Raw genomic sequence first — 20,711 nt, forward strand, 5'->3', positions numbered from 1 at the left:
AACACATCCTAAAATATTAATGACTATTTGTTCATTCTTCCTAAGCCTCCTTTGTGCATCCACAACAATGCACCTCTAGAAGTGAATATATCACTTTCTGTTAAAATATAATGTATTTTTTAATGAGGAACAAAACAGCACATAATGGAAACCTAATAAGTACTGGGTGTCTCCCTGACCAAAGGGCTGACGTTGTCATCTAATTAGACACTGAGGCATAGACACAGTGGCTATTTTTATCTGTTTTGACCCAACATCTTGAGAAGAACAGAATTTACATGCCTGTTTTCAATGCACCATATCAGTTTCTAGAAAAATTATTTACAATAGTTTAGTGCACTTTAGTTAGATACAAAAGAGTGAGTTGACTATATTGAGCTATTGTCAAAGGGTCCATAAAGTAAGACCGGCTATATATTATTCCACTTACTACATGGCTACTTAGCAAATAAGTAAATAAAAGGACATTACATTTTCATTACATTACATGCAGAAGTGTAGGAGGTAGTGAAGGAGTTGGGTTGCCAGGGACAATTGTCAATCAAATCGTCAATAAAATTGTCAGTTTTAGTGGTCATTGTACAAAAAAATTCTGACCGCAGAATGCTGTGATTGACAGCGATCACAATCAAGTATTCCAGAGAGCATTGTACTAATCACAGATAGCAGACACTACAGTATACACTGCAGAAATGTCAGTACAAGAGAAATGTGATGCATTCTCCTTAAAGAATGAGTTTATGCTATCGGTGTGATTACCTGTCTCTCTTTCCGCAGGTTGAGCTGCTGGATGAGGTGGTTCTGCTGCGGGAGTCGGCCATCTCCTTCTTCACTGTGGACAGACGCTCTGTGGACATGCTCTTCCTGACACACAGAGACAAAAGCATGAGATTGAACAGAACAGGTGAGGCACACAATGAGGTGGGAAGGAAAGAAAGACATCAAAGAAATAGGAGAAGATGAGAGAGAACAATGCAGACCTTGGGCTTGGCTGATAACATAATACAGTCATGGTTTTAGCAATGAATACTGAACAACTCTTTTAAGACTTCACCTGCCTTGAGGTATTACCTTAAAAGACATTCAGAGGTTTGCTGTGTTAACAATAGTATACAATCATACTAATAATGCAACATATAAAAAATTAGCATGCACATTTATCTGAATACTGTGCACATTTTATTGAATTCGGTGTGCAGAATTGTGTACTATTTCAAAAGAAGGCGTGCAGTACAGAGTATACAGATGTAGTAGTCAGTATGTAGAATGCTAGTATAAAAACAAAGGCTCAGAAATGTTCAGAAAAGCATACTACCATATAACTTCAATACTTTCTGCAGAATGCATACTGTACGCAGGATGCAAATTTTTTAGTATGCATGGAATGGGATGACTAACATCTGCTTAAATGGGCACACACAACAGAACACATTGATGGCATGGAATACTGTATTCCACAATGAAGTGTGCTCAAGCTGACATTCCATTTTCAGTGTGACGAGTGAACCAGTGGAACGCTACAATCTCCTTCTTATTATTTGATCAGACTGCCAACACAAAATTAGAATTACAAAATGAAAATCAACTGTTTTTTATTACAAAGTACCGGTAACTGGATGCCACTTGTTTAAACATGTAACATAGTGAGGTCATGGGACAATGTAGCATACTACTTAATTATCCAAACGTTTGTTTTATTGTATACTGCCACCCTCAGGTCAAATAGCAATACTGCACAGATTTCGTTAAATAACTAAGAACTAGAGATGTAGAGATTTTTTTCAACATTCTAATGCTATTTTGACATCTGATACCAGAATGCCTTTTTACATTAACAAAATGTGTAGAGATAATATGCACTAAACAATGTTCAGACATCCTGCATATATCTCTCACCTTTTGATAGATATCAACACCTCCTTCTTAGGAGAGGAGGGAGAGGAGGGATAGCCACTCAAGCGTTTTGACTGGACATAGCCATTGGTAAGAGGCTTGGATGGCAGAGCTTGCAGTATCTGCCGAACTAAAACAGAAAGGAAGAAACAGAGGAACTCAGGTGAGATGACATGCGAATGAAATTCACCTCCCACATGGAATCTTTTTATGGCAACTTAACATTGGAAACACTACTTTACATATTACATTACATCCCTAACTTACTAAGTAGCCTAACTTGCTAAGTTCTATCAATAATGTACACTTGAGAAAGGGACCACAGGTTGCCCTCCAGTTGGCTATTGCTTTGGCTCTAAGCAAAGTACAAAAACCTGGTTGACCTCTATGATTAAAAAAATAGGTTCTAATTACTGTGTTGTGGACATTGCCACACTTTCAATGCGATAATAATGGGTTTGGTTGGCTTGTGTGGTACAGTTAACCCCTGCTGGTAGGTGGCGTGATTATACCTTTCAGTGGGCAAAAATTATCATTCTCAATTGATGGCCATTCAAAAGTAGCCATGTATTCTGATTATTTATTTATTTATTCCAAGAAACATATAAATCACACATATTTCATTATAGTAAATGTTTTGCCAGTAACTGATTTTTTTGGAGGGCTGAAATTAAATTCCTGTCTGCTACCTTTCATCAGAGCTCAGGATAGTCTTAGGAAAGGGCTTGGGACAGTGTGTGTTCTTGCCGTGCCATCAGCTACTAAAGCTGGAATGGTTTAAATAGATAGGCATGACGGAGTTCTGACCTTTAGTGGGTCCCCCTTTCTTGCTGCTGGCCTGTGTGATCTCCTCACAGCAGCCCAGCCGTCTCAGAGCATCTGCCAACGCTGCCTTCAACAGCTGAATCTCATCCTCCTGCAGCTGCACCCTCTGCTCCAGATGAGATAGACGGTCATCCATCTCCATCCCACTCCCGGATGATACGTTATCATCTACGCACAAGAGAGAAAGAGAGAATGAGGGAAACAGACAGATACAGTATAGTGTTAAAATTGGATGCCATTTTATTATTAGCATTTAGCATGTTTATCACAGGAACTGTGTTCCTGTAGTTTAACTGGTAAAGCATATGGCATTAGGCAACACCATGACCATCAGTTTGATTCCTAGGGAACACAACTACTGATAAAATGTATGAACGCACTCTAAGTTGCTTCAGAATCTTCCAAATCTAAATGATGGATTTTGTTTGAAAAGCCACCATGTCAACTTAAGGTGAAAGCCAATTTTATTGTGGGATATTATGTCAAAATATCTGTGGTAAAAAGAAAGATTACATGATTGATTAACCAAAATACATTTTACATATCAATAAATAATCAAACAATTTATATCAGTAGTTCTCAACTGGTGGATAACGACTCAAAAACAGGTCACAGGTCTATTCTGATATGGTTGTTAAAGGGATAGTTCACCCAAAAATGAAAATTCTCTCATCATTTACTCAGCCTTATGTTATCCCAGACTTGTATGACTTACTTCTGCTGAAAAAAATGAAGATTTTTAGAAGAATATCTCAGCTCTGTAGGTCCATACAATGAAACTGAATGGTGGCCAGAACAGAAGAATATGATAGGTGTGGGTGAAAAACAGATACATTTTTAAGTCCTTTTTTTACTATAAATTCTCCTCCCTGCCCAGTAAGTGGTGATATGCATGAAGATTGTAAGTCACCAAAAACAAAAGAAGAAGAATGTGGAAATGAAAGTGGAGATTTATAGAACAAAAAAGGACTTAAATATTGATCTGTTTCTCACCCAAACCAATTATATAAATTCTGAAGATATGGATTTAACCTTTTTGGACCTTCAAAGTTCTGGCCACCATTCACTTGCTTTGTAGTGACCTACAAAGCTAAAACATTCTTCTAAAAATCTTCATTTGTATTCAGCAGAAGGAAGAAAGTCACACATCTGGGATGGCATGAGGGTGAACTATTGCTTTAACAGCAGAAATACAACAATATACAGTAGCCTACATAGTCATACATAGTCAGGATAGCAAACTAAATATACTTACAGTATGAACTTTTGAAAGGGAGGAGAAAATCATGTTCCCTGTATCTTTTGTTCTTGTCCCTGTATCTTTATGGTATTTTGGCTCATCTGGCTGTCATTTTTTCATTTATTTTTTAATTAAATTTTTTTTATTGATTCATATATACACCACAAAGAAAAATCCATCAAATATACAACGACTCAACATTTCACATTCAAACCCCACTAATATCCCTCCCCATTCACCAACCCCACCCTGACTCCCAACGAACAACCCTGTGGTCCCACATAATAACACACACACACACACACAACCAAAAAATAAAAATTAAATATATAATAAACATACATAATTAAACTAAACTACACTCTCCACATCCCCTCCCCGAGAGTCCCCCCAAAAAACTACATAACTGCCCCATTTTTTAACAAATAAGTCCCAAAACCCCAGCCTTCTACTTACCACTTCCTCGAAAGTAGCCACCCTCCCCATTTCCACACACCACTCCAAAAAAGAGGGCACTCCATCCGACTTCCATCCCCTTAAAATTATTTGCCTGCTGATCACGAGACTGGTCAGAACCCAATTTTTAATGTGATTATCCCCCAAATTTATGACCGCCCCATCACCCAAAATACAGAGTCTGGGACAAAGTAAACTTTGATTGCTCAAAACGTCACACATACAACTCTGAACTTTCAACCAAAATTCTTGAATCTTAGCACACCCCCAAAAAACATAGGATTTTGTCTTCATCTTCTGATTGGCATCGCCAGCAGGTGGGTGTGTCTTTAAGACCAAGCCTATATAATCTAGAGGGGGTCCAATAGAATCTATGTAAAATCTTAAATTGCATAAGGCGAACCCTTGCATCTCTAGATGCAGACTTGCCATTTTTTAGAATCCTAGCCCACACTTCCTCCTCTAATACCAAGTTTAAACCTTTCTCCTATAATCTCCTGATAGAAGTTAATGCTCTGTCCCCCAGACACTGAATTAACAGGGAGTAATACACTGATGCCTCATGACCTTTTCCAAAAGCAGTAATCACCTCTCCCAGAGTATCTGCCGCTTTAGGGGGGTGTGAGCTACTCCCAAAACATATTACAGAGCAGGTGGAGCAGCTGTAAATACCTATAGAACTGAGATCTGGGAATCTGAAAATGCTGAACCAAATTTTCAAAAGATTTAAACACTCCACTCTCATATAGGTCACCAAGTGTAGTAACCCCCCCCCACAATCCACTCTGACCAGTAGAAAGGGGACCTTTCAATACATAATTTAGGGTTCAGCCATATGCTCGAGGCAACATTTAAATAAATGTCTGAATTAAACACTCTGGACACTTTTGTCCATACCGCGTGCAAATGCGAGATTACGGGGTGTGATTTAACTACTCCGGTTAGTTTAATAGAAAGGCTTTGTAATGGCAAAATAGGGGCAAATACTTCCTGTTCAATACAAAACCAGGGAGGAACTCTCTCAAGTGGAAGCGACCAATGAGCCAAATGTCTGAGACCGAATGCATAATAATAAAACAAAATCTTGGGTAGGCCTTGCCCACCTTTATCAATCGGCCTATCTAATTTATTAAAATGTAATCTGGGACATTTACCATTCCAAATGAAGGACTTCGCAATACTATCAAATTGCTTGAAATAAGAGAGGGGGACATCTACAGGGAGAGACTGTACCAAGTAGTTAAATTTCGGAAAACAATTCATTTTAATAACATTAACCTTCCCAATCATAGATAAATGTATTGAAGCCCCCCTGCCCACATCACTCGAAAATCTTTTAATTAAGGGGTCAAAATTAACTCTAACTAAATCAGACAAAGTTTCTGGGAATAAAATGCCCAAATACTTAATGCCCTGTTTGGGCTACTGGAAGATGCCCGGCTGGAAAGCCGTTACTGGGCAGTACGCTGTCAGAGCCAAAGCTTCGGATTTAGACCAATTAACTCTGTATCCTAAGAATTTAGAAAAGGAATTAACAAATCTGTGGAGGCAAGGCATAGATCTAGTAGGGTCAGAGACAAATAACAAAATATCATCTGCGTAAAGCAAAAGCTTATGTGCCATACCTCCTGCCACCACCCCTGGAAAATCATCTTCCCTTCTTATCGCGGCTACTAACGGTTCAAGGGCAAGACAGAACAATAATGTGGAAAGAGGGCAACCCTACCAGGTGCCCCTATCCAGAGTAATAGGGGCTGTCCTTTTCCGCATATCGCTGCCCCCCTTCCGCATATCGCGGCGCCATTTTGTAGCGCGTTCTGCATAATGTGGCGGCCCATGTGGCCCCATTTCGTGGCCGGCCCACCGGGAAAAGTCCCGGTTCTCCCAATGGCCAGTCCATGCCTGCTCAGAATCAAGAGAATTTTTTTTGCTCCGTCGTCAGTTTAAGGAGTTCTAATGGTCCACAAACTTTCTAATATCCTCATCAGTAGACGAAGACATGGAACTATAGAGATCAAGATAGAATTCTTTAAAGCATTATTAATATCAATGGCCAAGGTAAATATTTTACCACCAGCAGATTTCACTGAGGGAATGGTAGAAAAAGACTCTCTCTGCTTTATATATCTAGCCAAAAGCTTCCCTGCTTTGTCCCCCGACTCAAAGTATGACTGTCTTGCCCTGAATAGCCAAAACTCCACCTTCCACGACAAAATAGTATTATATCTGTATTTCAATCGGGTCAATTCTCTGAGGCCATCAGACGACATTTGACGCTTCAGCTCTGCCTCGACACTTTTAATATTCCCTTCCAACTCCACGAGTTCTCGTGCTTTGGATTTTTTTGTGAATGTGGCATACTGTATGATCCGACCCCAAAGTAATGCCTTAAGTGCCTCCCAAGCCACGCCCACAGAGGATACTGAGGACCAGTTGGTCTCCATATAAACATTGTTTTCAGCCTTTAATGATTTATTAAATAAACATTGTTTTCAGCCTTAAATGATTTATTTATTAATGATATATGATTTATTTGTCTCCATATGTGGCAATACCTCTAAACTCACCAGGGCGTGATCTGAGACTTAGATGTTTCCAATTGAACAATCAACAACAGATGAAATGAGGGACTTAGAGATATATATATATATATATATATATATATATATATAAAAATCTATTCTAGAATAAATCTTATGGACTGATAAAAAATGTATAGTCTCTACCAGATGGGTTCAAAAGTATCCAAATATCTGTAAGACCAAGATTTTTACACATCCTGTGAAGCATCAATGTTGCTCTAGGGGGCTTACACACTTTTGCTTCACTATAATCAAGGACTGAGTCCATCAAAAATGTAAGTCTCCTCCCAATATTATATCATGAGGGGTGCCAGTGGCTTACAACATCCCTTCAATATCTATAAAAAAGCCCTGATCATTAGCGTTAGGTGCGTAAATATAAGCCAAAATCAACCTTTGCTCCTGAATTTCTGCTAAAATAATTATGACTCTTCCTAATTTATCTTTAACCCGTTTGAGATTAATTCCCAAAACTGTATCAAAAGTGTGTTCCTCCACAAAACAAGTTCCAGCCGCTAGCGGAACCAGCACAAAAACAAAAAAAAAATCTGTTCAGTTTCCTCTGAGAGTCAAACGAATGTTCAGTGAGCCGGCTGTTCATGAGTGCAGCAGATGACTTAATCTTTCCAATGTCCTGCAAAAAAATACTCCACAAAATCAACTCCAGCCAATAGGAGGCATAAACACAAGGAACATGCAGATTCATCCATAACTGTACTGAAGGAGTGTTATTCCACAAAACAAACTCCAGCCACTAGGCGGAACCAGCACAAAAAGAAACAAAATGGTGCCAGCTTCCTCAGACAGTCAAGAGTATATTCAGCAAGTTAAGCTAACTCGGGGGCCACATGAGAAACACCAAATGTCTTACTCACCCCATTGTCTCTATGAAAGACAATGCTTGCTGTGGGCATGTAAATATTTTGCGGCCATCCTTAGTAGCTATTCTCAATTTGACCGGAAACATCAGTGCAATTGCGATCCTCCATCGATGCAAGAGTTTCTTGAAGGAGTGTTACTACACTAAACAAACTCCAGCCGCTAGGCAGAACCAACACAAAAAGAAACAAAATGACGCCCAGCTTCCTCAGACAGTCAAGTGTATATTTACCAAGTCAAGTTCACTTGGGGGCCAAATGAGAAACACCAAATGGCTTACTCACTCCAATGTTTTTATGAAGGACATTGCTTGCTGTGGACATATAAATACTTTGTGGCCATCCTTAGTATCTATTCTCAGTTTGGCCGGAAACATCAGTGCAAAAGCAATCTTCCGTTGATGTTCTGTCTTGCATTCCTTGAATCGATCACGATTCTCTCGTTGAATTCGCAAGCAACACAAGATCTTTATCGGATCTCAGAAATTTGTCCAGAATTGTCTCCCTCAATGGATCTCCGATCCGGGACTCTGTGAGCTCGCTCAATTGCCATTTTATGGCCTGTTATGTCAAGCAGACTTGGGAAGAGCTTGTCTAGGAATTTCACCATATCTCGGCCTTCCTCATGCTCAGGAATTCCAACAATTCGGACTTGTTTCATCGATTACGATTCACCAAATCCTCCAGTTTTTCCCAAATGCATTCCAAATCCACCTTGGTCGCTAGCGGATTAGCAGCTAATTCCCTCTCCGAAGACTCCAAATAATCGATCCACCTCTCAACGTCTGACAATCTTGTAACCAACTCAGTGAATTTCATCTCCAAGGAAGTAATCGATCAACGTATTACAGCAAGATCCTACAAATCTGCAACGACTTTCGCCAGCATTGCCGACACATTCATCAATTCAAGCAGGATATCTTTCAGTTCACTGTCCGAATTGAGTCCAGGGCTTTTGGTCTGTTGCTCCGGGCAATCAGCCCAAGTATGTAAGTGTCTTTTAATATTTCCAGAGCCCGAGGATTTTGAATTTTTTGACATATTGTCTTCCTAGAACAGTTAAGAATAGTAATAAAATTAGCAAAGTACGCAGAACTCGCCATTCACACGTCCGCTCCTCGCATGGCGTCACGTGACTCTCCTCTGGCTGTCATTTCTTAAGATCAGCAGTCAAACACAATATTTGATAATAAAGTATACTGAATTTTTAGGCAAAATTTTGTGTTATTGTAGGCTGGTAAATCAATGTTTGCAGGGTCAGGAGGGTTCCTTAAAATGTATTCCACAACAGATTACAGAGTACATGCTGTAAAATGTAATTTGTAACATATTCTGTTAGATTACTCAAGGTCAGTAATGTAATCTAAATACTTTGGATTACTTCTTCAGCACTGGTAGATTTTTTCACTTGTTTTGACTATAAAAAACTGCCAGTACAGTAAGAAAAAAAACACACGTTAAAAACACATTCTCTGAAAAAAACCTAAATATCTTATGCGGTGTTGCTTCTAAAACAAGATTAAGCAAACTGATCTTGTTTTAAGGATTTTTTTATATTTTTACGGAAAAACAATTCAAAAATTCTCATCAAGAATAAGATTTTTGCCCTAATATCAAAAGTCTTACTAGAGAAAAAAATATATATAATCTAATGTGTATTTGATCAAAAAAAAATGCTTGTGCCTGGTAACAGGTTTGTGTAAAATGGCTAGAAATAGCATTTTATCTTAGCATAAAGCTATATGTTCACATGACAGTTTACACAAGGTTTATTTCTATTTCTGCTGCTCCAAACTTACTTCAAATGTACTTCTCTGTCTGCTCGTATGAATGTAAAACATCTTAAGAACATGTTTTACTGCTGTTCAAACGCTCCTCGAATCGCATCATTTATATCTATAAATGTATTCCATGTGAAAAGACTAAATATTAAATTGAACAAATGACAATAAAATGCACAGTGATCTCTTTAGTAATAAAAAAACTTATTTGAATGTAACTGTATTCTGATTACCAATTATTTAAATTGTAACTGTAGTGGAATACAGTTACTAATATTTTGTATTTTAAATACGTAATCTGGTTACATGTATTCCGTTACTGCCCAACCCTGAATGTTTACTTCTGTGCGATAAACAACTTTGTTACTGTGTTGGGTCTCCACAAAACCAATGTGAACCAATGATCTATACAAACAATGTGAAACAATTTATTAAGCCAACAAATGAGACAGAATCTTCAAACAACCGAACAAGTTCCAAATGCTAACAATGCTGATTCACTGTGGCCCCCATCAGACCATTTTCATTTAAATCTAAAACCTTCCATATACTGTATTGCATATGCATATATTACAGTAAACAAAGCCAAAAACGATTACTGTTAAATTTACATTTTTCTAAATATCATATTTCAGAGTGGCTGATTGTCTCAGTTCCAAGGGTAATGCAACGGGCTGCACGATAAGTGTGCATATCTAATAAACCTCTTTTAATGCCTGCACCTGCTAAACACACTGAGATCACAGTCGTAAAGCACCATCAGCAGGTGGCAAGTACGCCAACTGCAATAATGAAAGTCAAACGAGATGGGAGGCAAAAGTAAAAGGTAAGAGAGGGGAGGGGAGAGGAGAGGATGGGAGATTGAAGATGAAGGTATAGGGATGCTGAAAGACAAAAGCCGTCTGGAGGAAACCGGATGCTCAGTGACCAATCCAGCTGAAATATTCATTGATCCTGCTGTGCTTGTATTTCCACTCCTACCTGCCATTCCAGTCAGTACTATGTCTGCCTGTCAATCACCCGCTCAGACAGCCTGATCTGCTGTAGCTCTCTAGGGGTTTCCTAAAGGTGATAAATGCCTTCCCGGCCAAGGCTTCGCTCTCCCACCTTCCCCTTGCTTGCCGGATGACTGATCCTGTGTCTGGACCTCCCTTGCTCTCCCTCCCCCACACTTTACCACTCTGTGCTGTGAGTAAAGACAAGGGTGATGTTTGTAACAGGACACTGTTCTTCACTGCCGTCTCCTATGCGGTATAAAACTGCTGGTGGTGCTGTTGTTGGAGAGAGAGGGTTGGCTGGACTCCAGACCTGTCTGATGCATTGGCTAGGCACTACCAGGAAGTGCACTGACCAGCCTCTCCAATAGCACACAAAACGTGTGTCCGTCTGTTTGACAATATACAACATTTTGTTTTAAATCCCTGGGGTGTATGCTTGTTTTCTTACAATCTGAATCAATACTATTCACATTAGGGATTATTGCTGTAACAATCAAATTGCTACTGTCACAGACAAACCTCAAATGTCTTTTTCCAATCTTTACAGACCCAGGGACCCCCGCATCCAGACTCTCTGCCAACCCATGGACCCCAAAATAAGATATATCATTAGCTGATGTGCATTCAAATTGTTAGAAATGTCATGACATTTTTTTTTTTTTTTTTTAAGAAAACAGACCCCCAAGGGTTGAAGACCCTGCATCTAAAGAGTAGACACAGACCCATGACAGAGCATGTACCATGTATTGTTTGATGTGCACTAATGGGGCTGTACAGCATGGACTGACATTCTCTCTGACACACCAGACTTGAGTCTCATCATATGATGTCCCATCCATCTGTCGTTCAGCCAAATCATCTGTCACAGATATAAACCTACAGGAAAACCCAAACAATGACCACAATGTACTGACAGTGTGATGTAGAGCCACTGATACTTCAGCTCAGATTTCTGTCCTTGAGTGACTCTGTAATTCACAAAAACGGTTTTGAAATAGTCGTTTCTAAGAGAAGACAATACTGTAAGCTATAACAGTATAGGTTGTGTATATATCTATATAACCTGTGTACAGTGGTTGCTAGCAAGAAGACTCCACAGTGATAATACACAATTTAATAAAATATCTTCAGTGACTTGAAATGAACATGTTAATGTTTTGTTTTTTTAATAAATGCCTTTTTATTTTGCTTTATGCATTTTTATGTATTTATCTTTCACATTTAATCATATAATATTTAACTTATTCTTGTCTTGCTATGCATTTTGTTAGTAGTTTTTCAGTAAATTAATTCAGTTTTATATTCCTAATAGCTTTGAAATAATTCCTTATAATTCCCTAAGATGTACAGCAGTTTGGCTCAAACTTCTGTTGTTTTTAAATGTGCTTTAGACCCATATATAAACACAGCTTGACTAATGTTTCCTAATGCTTACATCGTCTGTAACTATATCTGTGATTGAGGGCTTTGGTAAACTCACTGATCATCAAGACATAGCTATCACCAGGGATACAAAACTTCTACCTATAGCTACATTTCCTTCTGAGAGAGGCAATATTATACACTAGATTAGATTAATATGTTAGTGTCAAAATAAATAAGTAACTCAGTGCATTCTTTTCACTAAAACCTTTTTCATAGCTGAATTCAATTATCAAATGCCCAGTAATTTAGCAAGCCAAATCGGGTGTGCTGTCTTAGAAAATGAGGCCTGAATCAAACCAACAGTTGATGAGGGGCACCTGCTTCACATCACACTAGAAAATGTAAACACACAATCTTGAATTCAAACCATAAAGAATTATAGACTTTATGCTAACAGAAATATTTCACATCATTCAAGAGCCTGTATGAATATGAGTAGATTTTCTTCCTTTTACCTTTACACAGACAAAACTATCTGACACCCAACCGCAGATATGCGATCATAAGAAAATGTGTTTTAGGGGAGTGTGAAATTTGCATATATACAAATCTGATAGGTAATTTAAACAAATATAGTCGCCAGTAATAGCAATGAAACCGTTTCTTTTGTTGAATCCGCGCAGAGCGTGACGCATTGTGACACGTCAATTCCATAACATTGCTGGAATGTTAATGTAACATTCTGAATGGCCTCATAATGACAAAAACCCGCAACATTCGAAACAATATTCGAATCAATCACACCTGCGCGTGGGACGAAAACAAACTCTCTCGCGCGCATTCATTATGTACATTCAGTCAAGTCGCTGCCAAACTTACCATTGCAATATCGAAGCAGAAGGTTGTTTGTATCATACAGGTTCCCACATGACGCTACTCGCTCCGACATGTCGTTGTCTTTTTTTATCAAATCCCTTAATATTCCTTTCTTTTTTTTATTTTTTTAAATTTTTTTAATAACCGGTCTCCAGATCCACCTGCCTAGCTAGCACTTTCCTGACATACGCGTGAACCTTCAATACCTTTCCCCCGAACAGCTAACGACTACCTGTGCTGCCTGCGTTTCTATGGCAACAGCCTCACCGCTGATCTGCTACCCTAAGGGAACGAGAGCATGTTTACTTTTGGAGTCCCATAATATGCAACTACTTCCATCACGAGCATGATGTATCAAAGTCCTATCATGATATTTGACTATGTTGCACAGGCATATAAGGGATTAACATCATTATTTCCTAATGTAACTGCTCGAATGATTTACCAGCGAAATAAATGCAAATTATTTTGATGTCATAAGAGCCTTTGCCCTTAAAGGGATAGTTTCCCCAAAATGAAAATTCTCTCATCTCCAGATGTTTATAACTTTCTTTCTTTTTAGAAGAATATCTCAGCTCTGTTGGTCGTTTCAATGCAAGAAGTGAATGGTGACCAGAAATAAAAAAAAAAAATAAAAAAAACACATAAAAGCAGCATAAAATTAATCCAGAAGACTCCACTGGTTAAATCCATGTCTTCAAAAGAGATATGATAGGTGTGGGTGAGAAACAGATCAATATTTAAGTCCTTTTTACTATAAATCTCTACTTTCTTGCACTTTAATTACTTTTATATTGCTTTTATCTGCTTTTTGGACCTTCAGATTTCTGGCCACCATTCACTTCTTGCATTGAAACGACCAGCAGAGCTGAGATATTCTGCTGAGACATTCTGCAGAAGAAAGAAAGTCATACACATCTGGGAAGACATGAGGGTGAGTAAATGATGAGAGAATTTTCATTTTGGGGCGAACTATCCCATTAACAGTCCAACAATAGCTATTTTTTATTATCTAACAGCAGAGGGCAGTGTAGGGCTTAGTAAAACATTTGAAGTACCGGTACAGTATTTGTAATGTTGACTCACACTCGCCACAGAGGCTCTCAAGACTGAATTTTGTTTTAAAATAAAAACATTAGCTCCAAAATTGTATACTGTACATGAATAACAAGTTATTTATTATTAAATCTAATTAATCACATTACATGTGTGATACATAGTTGATCTCTAATTGCTTATAGCTCATGAAATTGAAATAATTGATGTCTGTTTTGCTCTATTTGTCTTGTCTGACATTGATTAATGTTATCCTGTTTATTCCTAAGATTGAAAGTGTGGTTGAGCTCTGGAAAGGTGCTATATAAATTAAACATATTATTATTTTTATTATTATTATTATTATTATTGTTATGTAAATTATTGAAAACGCTGCTTCTACTCCAGCCACAGCTTGATGAGGGCCTGATGTTGGCTCTGCTGGATGCTGGCGAGGGTCTTGATCACCTCGCCCAGTGGTGAGGACTCCATGACGACACGTCTCCTCAGTTCCCGGGTTTCGGAATTAGTGTAAAGGATCTACGGGTTCGGGTATGGAAAAGGAGGAGACGGGGAGCAGTGACACGCTTCAGGTAGCTTTTATTCTCTCTTTTCAGTTCGTTTGAGTGCCGCCTTCTCAGGGCTTTCTTATTCCTCATTTCAAAGCAACAAAAAGTCTCAAATAGTTCTTCGAACACTTCAGCTTCACAACAACAATAATGATGATGATGATAATTTAAAACACACAATAGGGCATGCCAGTCACTGCGCTCTGGTGTCATTCTCTCTCTGCCTTCCTCAGGCGTTCGGCTGTTTTAAAGCATCTCTCCGCTATCACTGTAATGAGAAACAGCTGTTAGAAATTATGAGAAATTATGTCAACCAGCTTGATAAGCCACACCACTCCCTCTCTCCTGCAGACAGACACACGACCACGCCCCCACCACCATGCCCGACTCAGGCCGGGGCAACATCCAACAGAGTAACTAGGCACAAACCTTTGATAGTAGCCAGCCAGCCCCAGAAACTGTCTCACCTCCTTTTTGTCTTGGCGCCGGGCAGGCCGTGATCACTGTGGTTTCGTTAATTTGGGAACGCACCTGCCCATGACCCAAGTGGAACCCCAGATACCGAACTTCCACCCGCCCAATTGCATACTTTTTCGGGTTGGCCGTGAGCCCCGCCCGCTGCAGTGATCTCAGGAAGGCTCTCAGATGTTGCATGTGTCGCCACCAATCATTACTATAAATGATGATATAATCTAGATAAGCAGTGGCATATGCTGTATGTGGCCTGAGAATTTTGTCCATGAGAGGCTGGAACGTGGCGGAACAGAACAATCCAAACGGAAGAGTCACAAATTGGTGTAAGCCAAACGGTGAGGAAAACTCAGTTTTTTCTCGGGAGATCAGAGTTAAGGGGATCTGCAAATAACCCTTTGTTAAATCCAGTGTCGAATAAAATTGAGCCACGCCCAACCGATCAAGCAATTCGTCAATCCAGGGCATTGGGTACGCATCAAATTTAGACACTGCATTCACTCTCTGATAGTCCACACAGAATCGTACTAACCCGTCGCTTTTAGGTACCTGAACCACCGGGCTGGCCCAATCTCTGTGTGATTCTTCTATTACGCCCATCTTGAGCATTGCCTCTAATTCTTCCTGAACTACCTTTTTTTTGCTTTTTTTGTGTTCAGGAAGACGATAGGGGCGGCTACGATCCATCACTCCCGGGGTGGTCTTGATGTGGTGTTCTATGATGTTCGTGTGACCGGGGAGAAGCGAGAACACGTTCACAAATTCCTCTTGCAACTTGGCTACCTCTGTGAGCTGCGATGGTGAGAGGTGGTCACCTCTGGCCCAAGCTCCGCCCTCTTGGGATCTACCATCGCCAAGACCACAGGGACCGCCTCCCTCCATGATTTTAGGAGGTTGAGATGGTAAACTTGATGTGCTCCACCCCTATCCATTCTCTTAACCTCATAATCGAGATCTCCGACTCGCCGTGTGACCTCAAAGGGCCCTTGCCACTTGGCGAGTAATTTAGAGCTTGAGATGGGCAGCAATACAAGCACTTTATCTCCCGGTGTGAATTCCCGTAGTCGAGTGCCCCTGTCATACAGCCGGCTTTGACGTTCCTGAGCTTGGAGCAAATTCCCCAGTGTTAATTGACCCAAAGTGTGGAGTTTTGCTCTAAGATCAAGAACATATGGAATTTCGTTTTTACTGTTTGAAGATCCCTCCTCCCAAGCTTCCCATATGACATTGAGCACGCCGCATGACCAACACCCATACAGCAGCTTGAATGGGGAAAACCCTGTGGAGGCTTGTGGGACCTCTCGCACTGCAAATAACAGGGGTTCGAGCCACTTATCCCAATTCCTAGCATCCTCGTGTATGAATTTACGGATCATGTTTTTCAAGGTTTTATTAAATCGTTCCACCAACCCATCGGTTTGTGTGCGGTAAACACTGGTTCAAATCGATTTAATACCTAATAATTCATATAGTTCGCGTAGTGTTCGAGACATAAAGGTAGTGCCCTGGTCAGTGAGGATTTCTTTCGGAATCCCCACTTGGGAGATTATTCTGAAGAGTGCCTCCGCAACACTGCGTGCTGAGATGTTGCACAGGGGCACTGCTTCCGAGTATCGTGTTGCATTGTCCATCAGAACTAATGCAAAGCGATGTCCACGTGCGGTCCGTTCAAATGGCCCGATGCGGTCCATACCAATTCTTTCGAAGGGGACCTCGATTAGTGGTAGAGGGCACAATGGCGCTTTTGGGGTGGCCAGTGGATTCACCAGCTGACATTCACAGCACGCCGTACACCACCTGTGAATGTCCCCGTGAATGCCTGGCCAAAAAAACGGACCATTATTCGGTTGTGTTCTTTTCTGTCCTAAATGGCCAGCCACTGGATTATGGTGAGCCACCTGGAAAAGCGCTTCACGACGGCTCTTCGGGACTAATAACTGGGTTGTATTCTCTTTTGTTTGAATGTCCTGCATCACTCGATACAACCTATCTTTGATAATTGAAAAACATGGGTATGTGAGTGCTCTGTCAGGCCGGAGTCCTTGACCATCGATTACTCTTACTTGGTCAAATACGTAATTGAGGGACTCATCACTCGACTGCTCCAGAGGAATTCCCTGAGGGTGGGGACCTCCTCCCTTGCATCATCCTGATGCAGAACAGACGTAGACTGTCCTGGCACCACCTCTTCAGCCATAGCATCACACATCACACACCAAGACATTATTTCACAGGACCCATCCTCTCAAATTTCCCTTAATAAATTCTTAAAATCAGGCCAGTTCATCCCCAAAATCAGTGGAAGGGTGAGGTGGGAATTATGCACGGCCTCCACTTTATGTTTTCTCCCCCTAAATAGTATTTCAGTGGTAACCACCGGATACATGTGAATATCCCTGTGCACACACCGCAACTTCATCTGATTATTTGTGTCCAATGCCCCGTCTTGTACAAACCATTGGTGGATGGAGGTTTGAGAACAGCCAGAATCCACCAAAGCTTGATATGTATCCCCCTGGGTACTCACCGGTATCCGATATGTCCCAGCTCGATCGGGGGCAGAATGTGGAGCGTCGGGAATCCAGACCAGAGTGCCCACCTCCATTATGAGGAAAGAGTCCTAGAAATGCCCAGGATCCCCACAGCTCCAACAGACCGGCCCAGGCCCCCCTCCTACACCTGTGGGGATGGACTCGCAGGAACGGGACGGAAAGAGGAGGGGCGGAAGCGGGGTTTGGCGGTAGGAGAGAGAGAGAGACAAGACAGAGAGAGAGATGATGGAAATGCCACCATGTAGTCCTCAACCAGCTGGATCGCTTCCTCCAGCAATGCGAGAAGGTGGCACTGGACCCACTCGGCCATCCCACGGGGCAGCTGGGCGATGAACTGTTCCAGTACCACTTTGTCTACAATGTCCTGGGTGCCACGGGGATCCCCCGCCAGCAACCTTTTCTGGCAGGCATCCCGGAGCTGCTGTGCAAAGGCTAATGGGTGGCCGTGTTTGCCCAGCTTCAGGGCACGGAAGTGCTGTCGGTTCTGTTCGGGGATCCAGCCAACCCGCTGCAGAATGGCTCTCTTCAAGTCTGCATACATGAGGAGGTTGGCTGCAGGGAGCTGTTGGGCCACAAGCTATGCTTCACCGGAGAGTAGTGGTAACAGGCGGGCCGCCAACTGGTCATGTGGCCATTCCCACACCTTGGCTGTCTTCTCGAAGAGATCGAGGTATGCTTTGGGATCATCGGCCGGCCCCATTTTTACGAGGCTGACCAGTTGGACAGCCGGGGTGGGCTCTGGGGCTGCAGCAGCAACCCCCTCGTGTCTGACCAGGGTCCAGAACACCTGTCGGTCCTCCGCTTGGGCCTGGAACAGGAGTTGAAAACGCTGCTCCTGCTCCAGCCGCAGCTCGACGAGGGCCTGATGTTGGCTCTTCTGGATGCTGGTGAGGGTCTTGATCACCTCGCCTGTTTCGGAACCAGTGTAAAGGATCTACAGGTTTGGGTATGGAAAAGGAGGAGACGGGGAGCAGTGACACACTTTAGGTAGCATTTATTCTCTCTTTTCAGTTCGTTTGAGTGCCGTCTTCTCAGGGCTTTCTTATTCCTCAGTTCAAAGCAACAAAAAGTCTCAAATAGTTCTTCGAACACTTCAGCTTTACAACAATAATAATGAATATGATCATATAAAACACATAATAGGGCACACCAGTCACTGCGCTCTGGTGTCATTCTCTCTCTCTGCCTTCCTCTGGTTTTCGGCTGTTTTAAGCGTCTCTCCACTGTCACTGTAATGAGAAACAGCTGTTAGAAATTATGACAACCAGCTTGACGAGCCACACCACTCCCTCTCTCCTGCAGACAGGCACACATTGGCGAATTCTCAGGGCCAGCAAAGCCTTCTCTGCTGGCGTAACATGCCAAATAAATAAATATTTTTCATCCTTTCATTCTCAATCACCTTTTTGCCTATGTATTTTTAATCGCTTTCCACCCATAATTAATCAACAAACAAATAGAGAAAAACGAAAAATTTATCCAGTCAGAATTTATTCTTTGATGCTTACAAGCAAAGTGTGACAACTGTTTCACAAATCACATGCCCAAAGCCAAGCTCGTTAGCTGAAGCATCGCATGAGTTTGAGCTCCACCCCCTCAGGTCTTCAGAATTTCCACAGAATCCCTCAACACTGCAAATGAATGGGCAACTAAAGTCAGACTGTCAGATTCATCAGCCAGTCAGATTGATTTAGTTGTTCTTGGTGGGTGTGATCTTTAGGATATGTCCCGGTCGAGGCCTTCTAGCTGGCCTTGAGTGACACAGTCACGCTTTAAGTGATGTAATTTGAAAGCGAAGAGCGGCAGATCTTGCTGATGAGTTGACTGTCATTATTGCCGCTATCACCACTGAGAAAGAGATCCTTATGGATTTAAAAACACAAGATGTTCTGCATGACCGTGCGATTGCTTAATTTATTAATCAGGAAAGGAGGACTAATTTTCACTTCAAGCAAACTGGTAAGTGCTTTTTGCTTTGTTATAGCAACATCAGGTGTTTTTTAAGTGTAAATTAGGCTGCTTCAGCATTCAGTGTCAGTTTTTAAAAGTAGTGCTGCATTCCATTCAACTCGGAAAGTCAGATTTTACAACTTCCTACTAAGAAAAGAGCAATGGAATGCATCTTGAAGTAAGAATTACAATTTGTAGGCTCGTGCAGAAATTCTCAACTCCGATTTCACTGAGATGCAGGGGCATGATGTCACACAAACATGTCAACACTCGGGGAGATATACAAAGTAAGTGATAAACATTCACTTTATTATGTAATATTGATAAATGAGTTTGTTTCCACATTACATGTTATTAAAGCTTGTTTAACAAATGCCTGCAGAAACAGGTGTATAAAACATTATAATCTCTTTTGGTAATCGTACACCTGTAGCACAAATGCTAGTGCTGCAGCATTGTTTATCAGTTGGGTTGCTAGGAGACATCTCTAATGAGAGTCAAACCCCTGCTAAGCTAACAGAAGCGTTGCAGTTCCGAATATCGGGGAATGGAATGCATTTATGGTCGGAGACATCAAGTAGGAATATCCCACATCCAACTTGAATGGAACTCAGCATAACCATGCGAGCAACATTTAAATCTCAAATATTATTAGATAGATTTTTCCAGGTATTATAGACCTCCTTGTTAGATTCATATGAAAAAATATGATTTTTGAATATCTGTTCGGGAGACAATGCTGCAGTTAAAATTAGGCTTGCTTTAGCATTAAGTGTCGTTTCAAGTTCTGGCTTTCATGCGTAGACGTGTTTTTAAAATGTCAGTTGGTCTTATTAGTTAGCTGTGACATAATGTATGATGCCCAAAGGCATAGCGTGTCTTATTCATTGTGAAACTGTGTTTTCTTAATGGCATGAATCACACTGAAGGCCTAGACTTTTAATGCACAGCCGCCACTGCAGACACACGACCACACCCCCATCACCACATATTATTATTATTATTACATTAGGCATATTAATCAGTTTATTGTATGTAAATGGAATGAAACAAGGATGTTTACAGTTTCAGATAAATTACCAATAGGGGTGACCATTTTATCTAGAAGGTGAGAAATGCAAATGTGATTCAGGTGTGAAAAAGTCTCCTGACAGACAGCTATGGCCATAGCATGGAAGGAATTGTCAGCCACTATACATCCGAAATGGTATATAAATGGATGTATATGGGCCTGTGGAAT

At 40.9% G+C, this 20,711-nt stretch overlaps 1 protein-coding gene across 1 annotated transcript; it reads right to left on the reverse strand.

The window, feature by feature from the left end:
* Positions 1-785: 785 nt before the first annotated feature.
* LOC127422403 (echinoderm microtubule-associated protein-like 1) lies at positions 786-13,207 on the reverse strand. The gene is made up of 4 exons (XM_051665896.1): positions 12,898-13,207; positions 2,701-2,886; positions 1,897-2,023; positions 786-860 (listed from the first exon to the last, which is right to left on the reverse strand). Exons 1-4 carry the CDS (start codon positions 12,965-12,967, stop codon positions 830-832), a joined length of 414 nt encoding a protein of 137 aa, XP_051521856.1. The 5' UTR covers positions 12,968-13,207; the 3' UTR covers positions 786-829.
* Between the last annotated feature and the right edge of the window lie 7,504 nt (positions 13,208-20,711).

This window comes from Myxocyprinus asiaticus, chromosome 31 (genome assembly GCF_019703515.2).
Source record: "Myxocyprinus asiaticus isolate MX2 ecotype Aquarium Trade chromosome 31, UBuf_Myxa_2, whole genome shotgun sequence".
Lineage (NCBI taxonomy): Eukaryota > Metazoa > Chordata > Actinopteri > Cypriniformes > Catostomidae > Myxocyprinus > Myxocyprinus asiaticus.

Bases quoted from the DNA above. Each gene is read 5' to 3' on its own strand.
- LOC127422403 (XM_051665896.1), bottom strand. From the start codon at position 12,967: ATGTCGGAGCGAGTAGCGTCATGTGGGAACCTGTATGATACAAACAAC. The intron at 2,024-2,700 runs GTCAGAACTCCG...TTTCTGTTTTAG, and splicing joins GAAAGGGGGACCCACTAAAG to TTCGGCAGATACTGCAAGCT. The intron at 861-1,896 runs GTGAGAGATATA...TGTGTCAGGAAG, and splicing joins GTGTTGATATCTATCAAAAG to AGCATGTCCACAGAGCGTCT.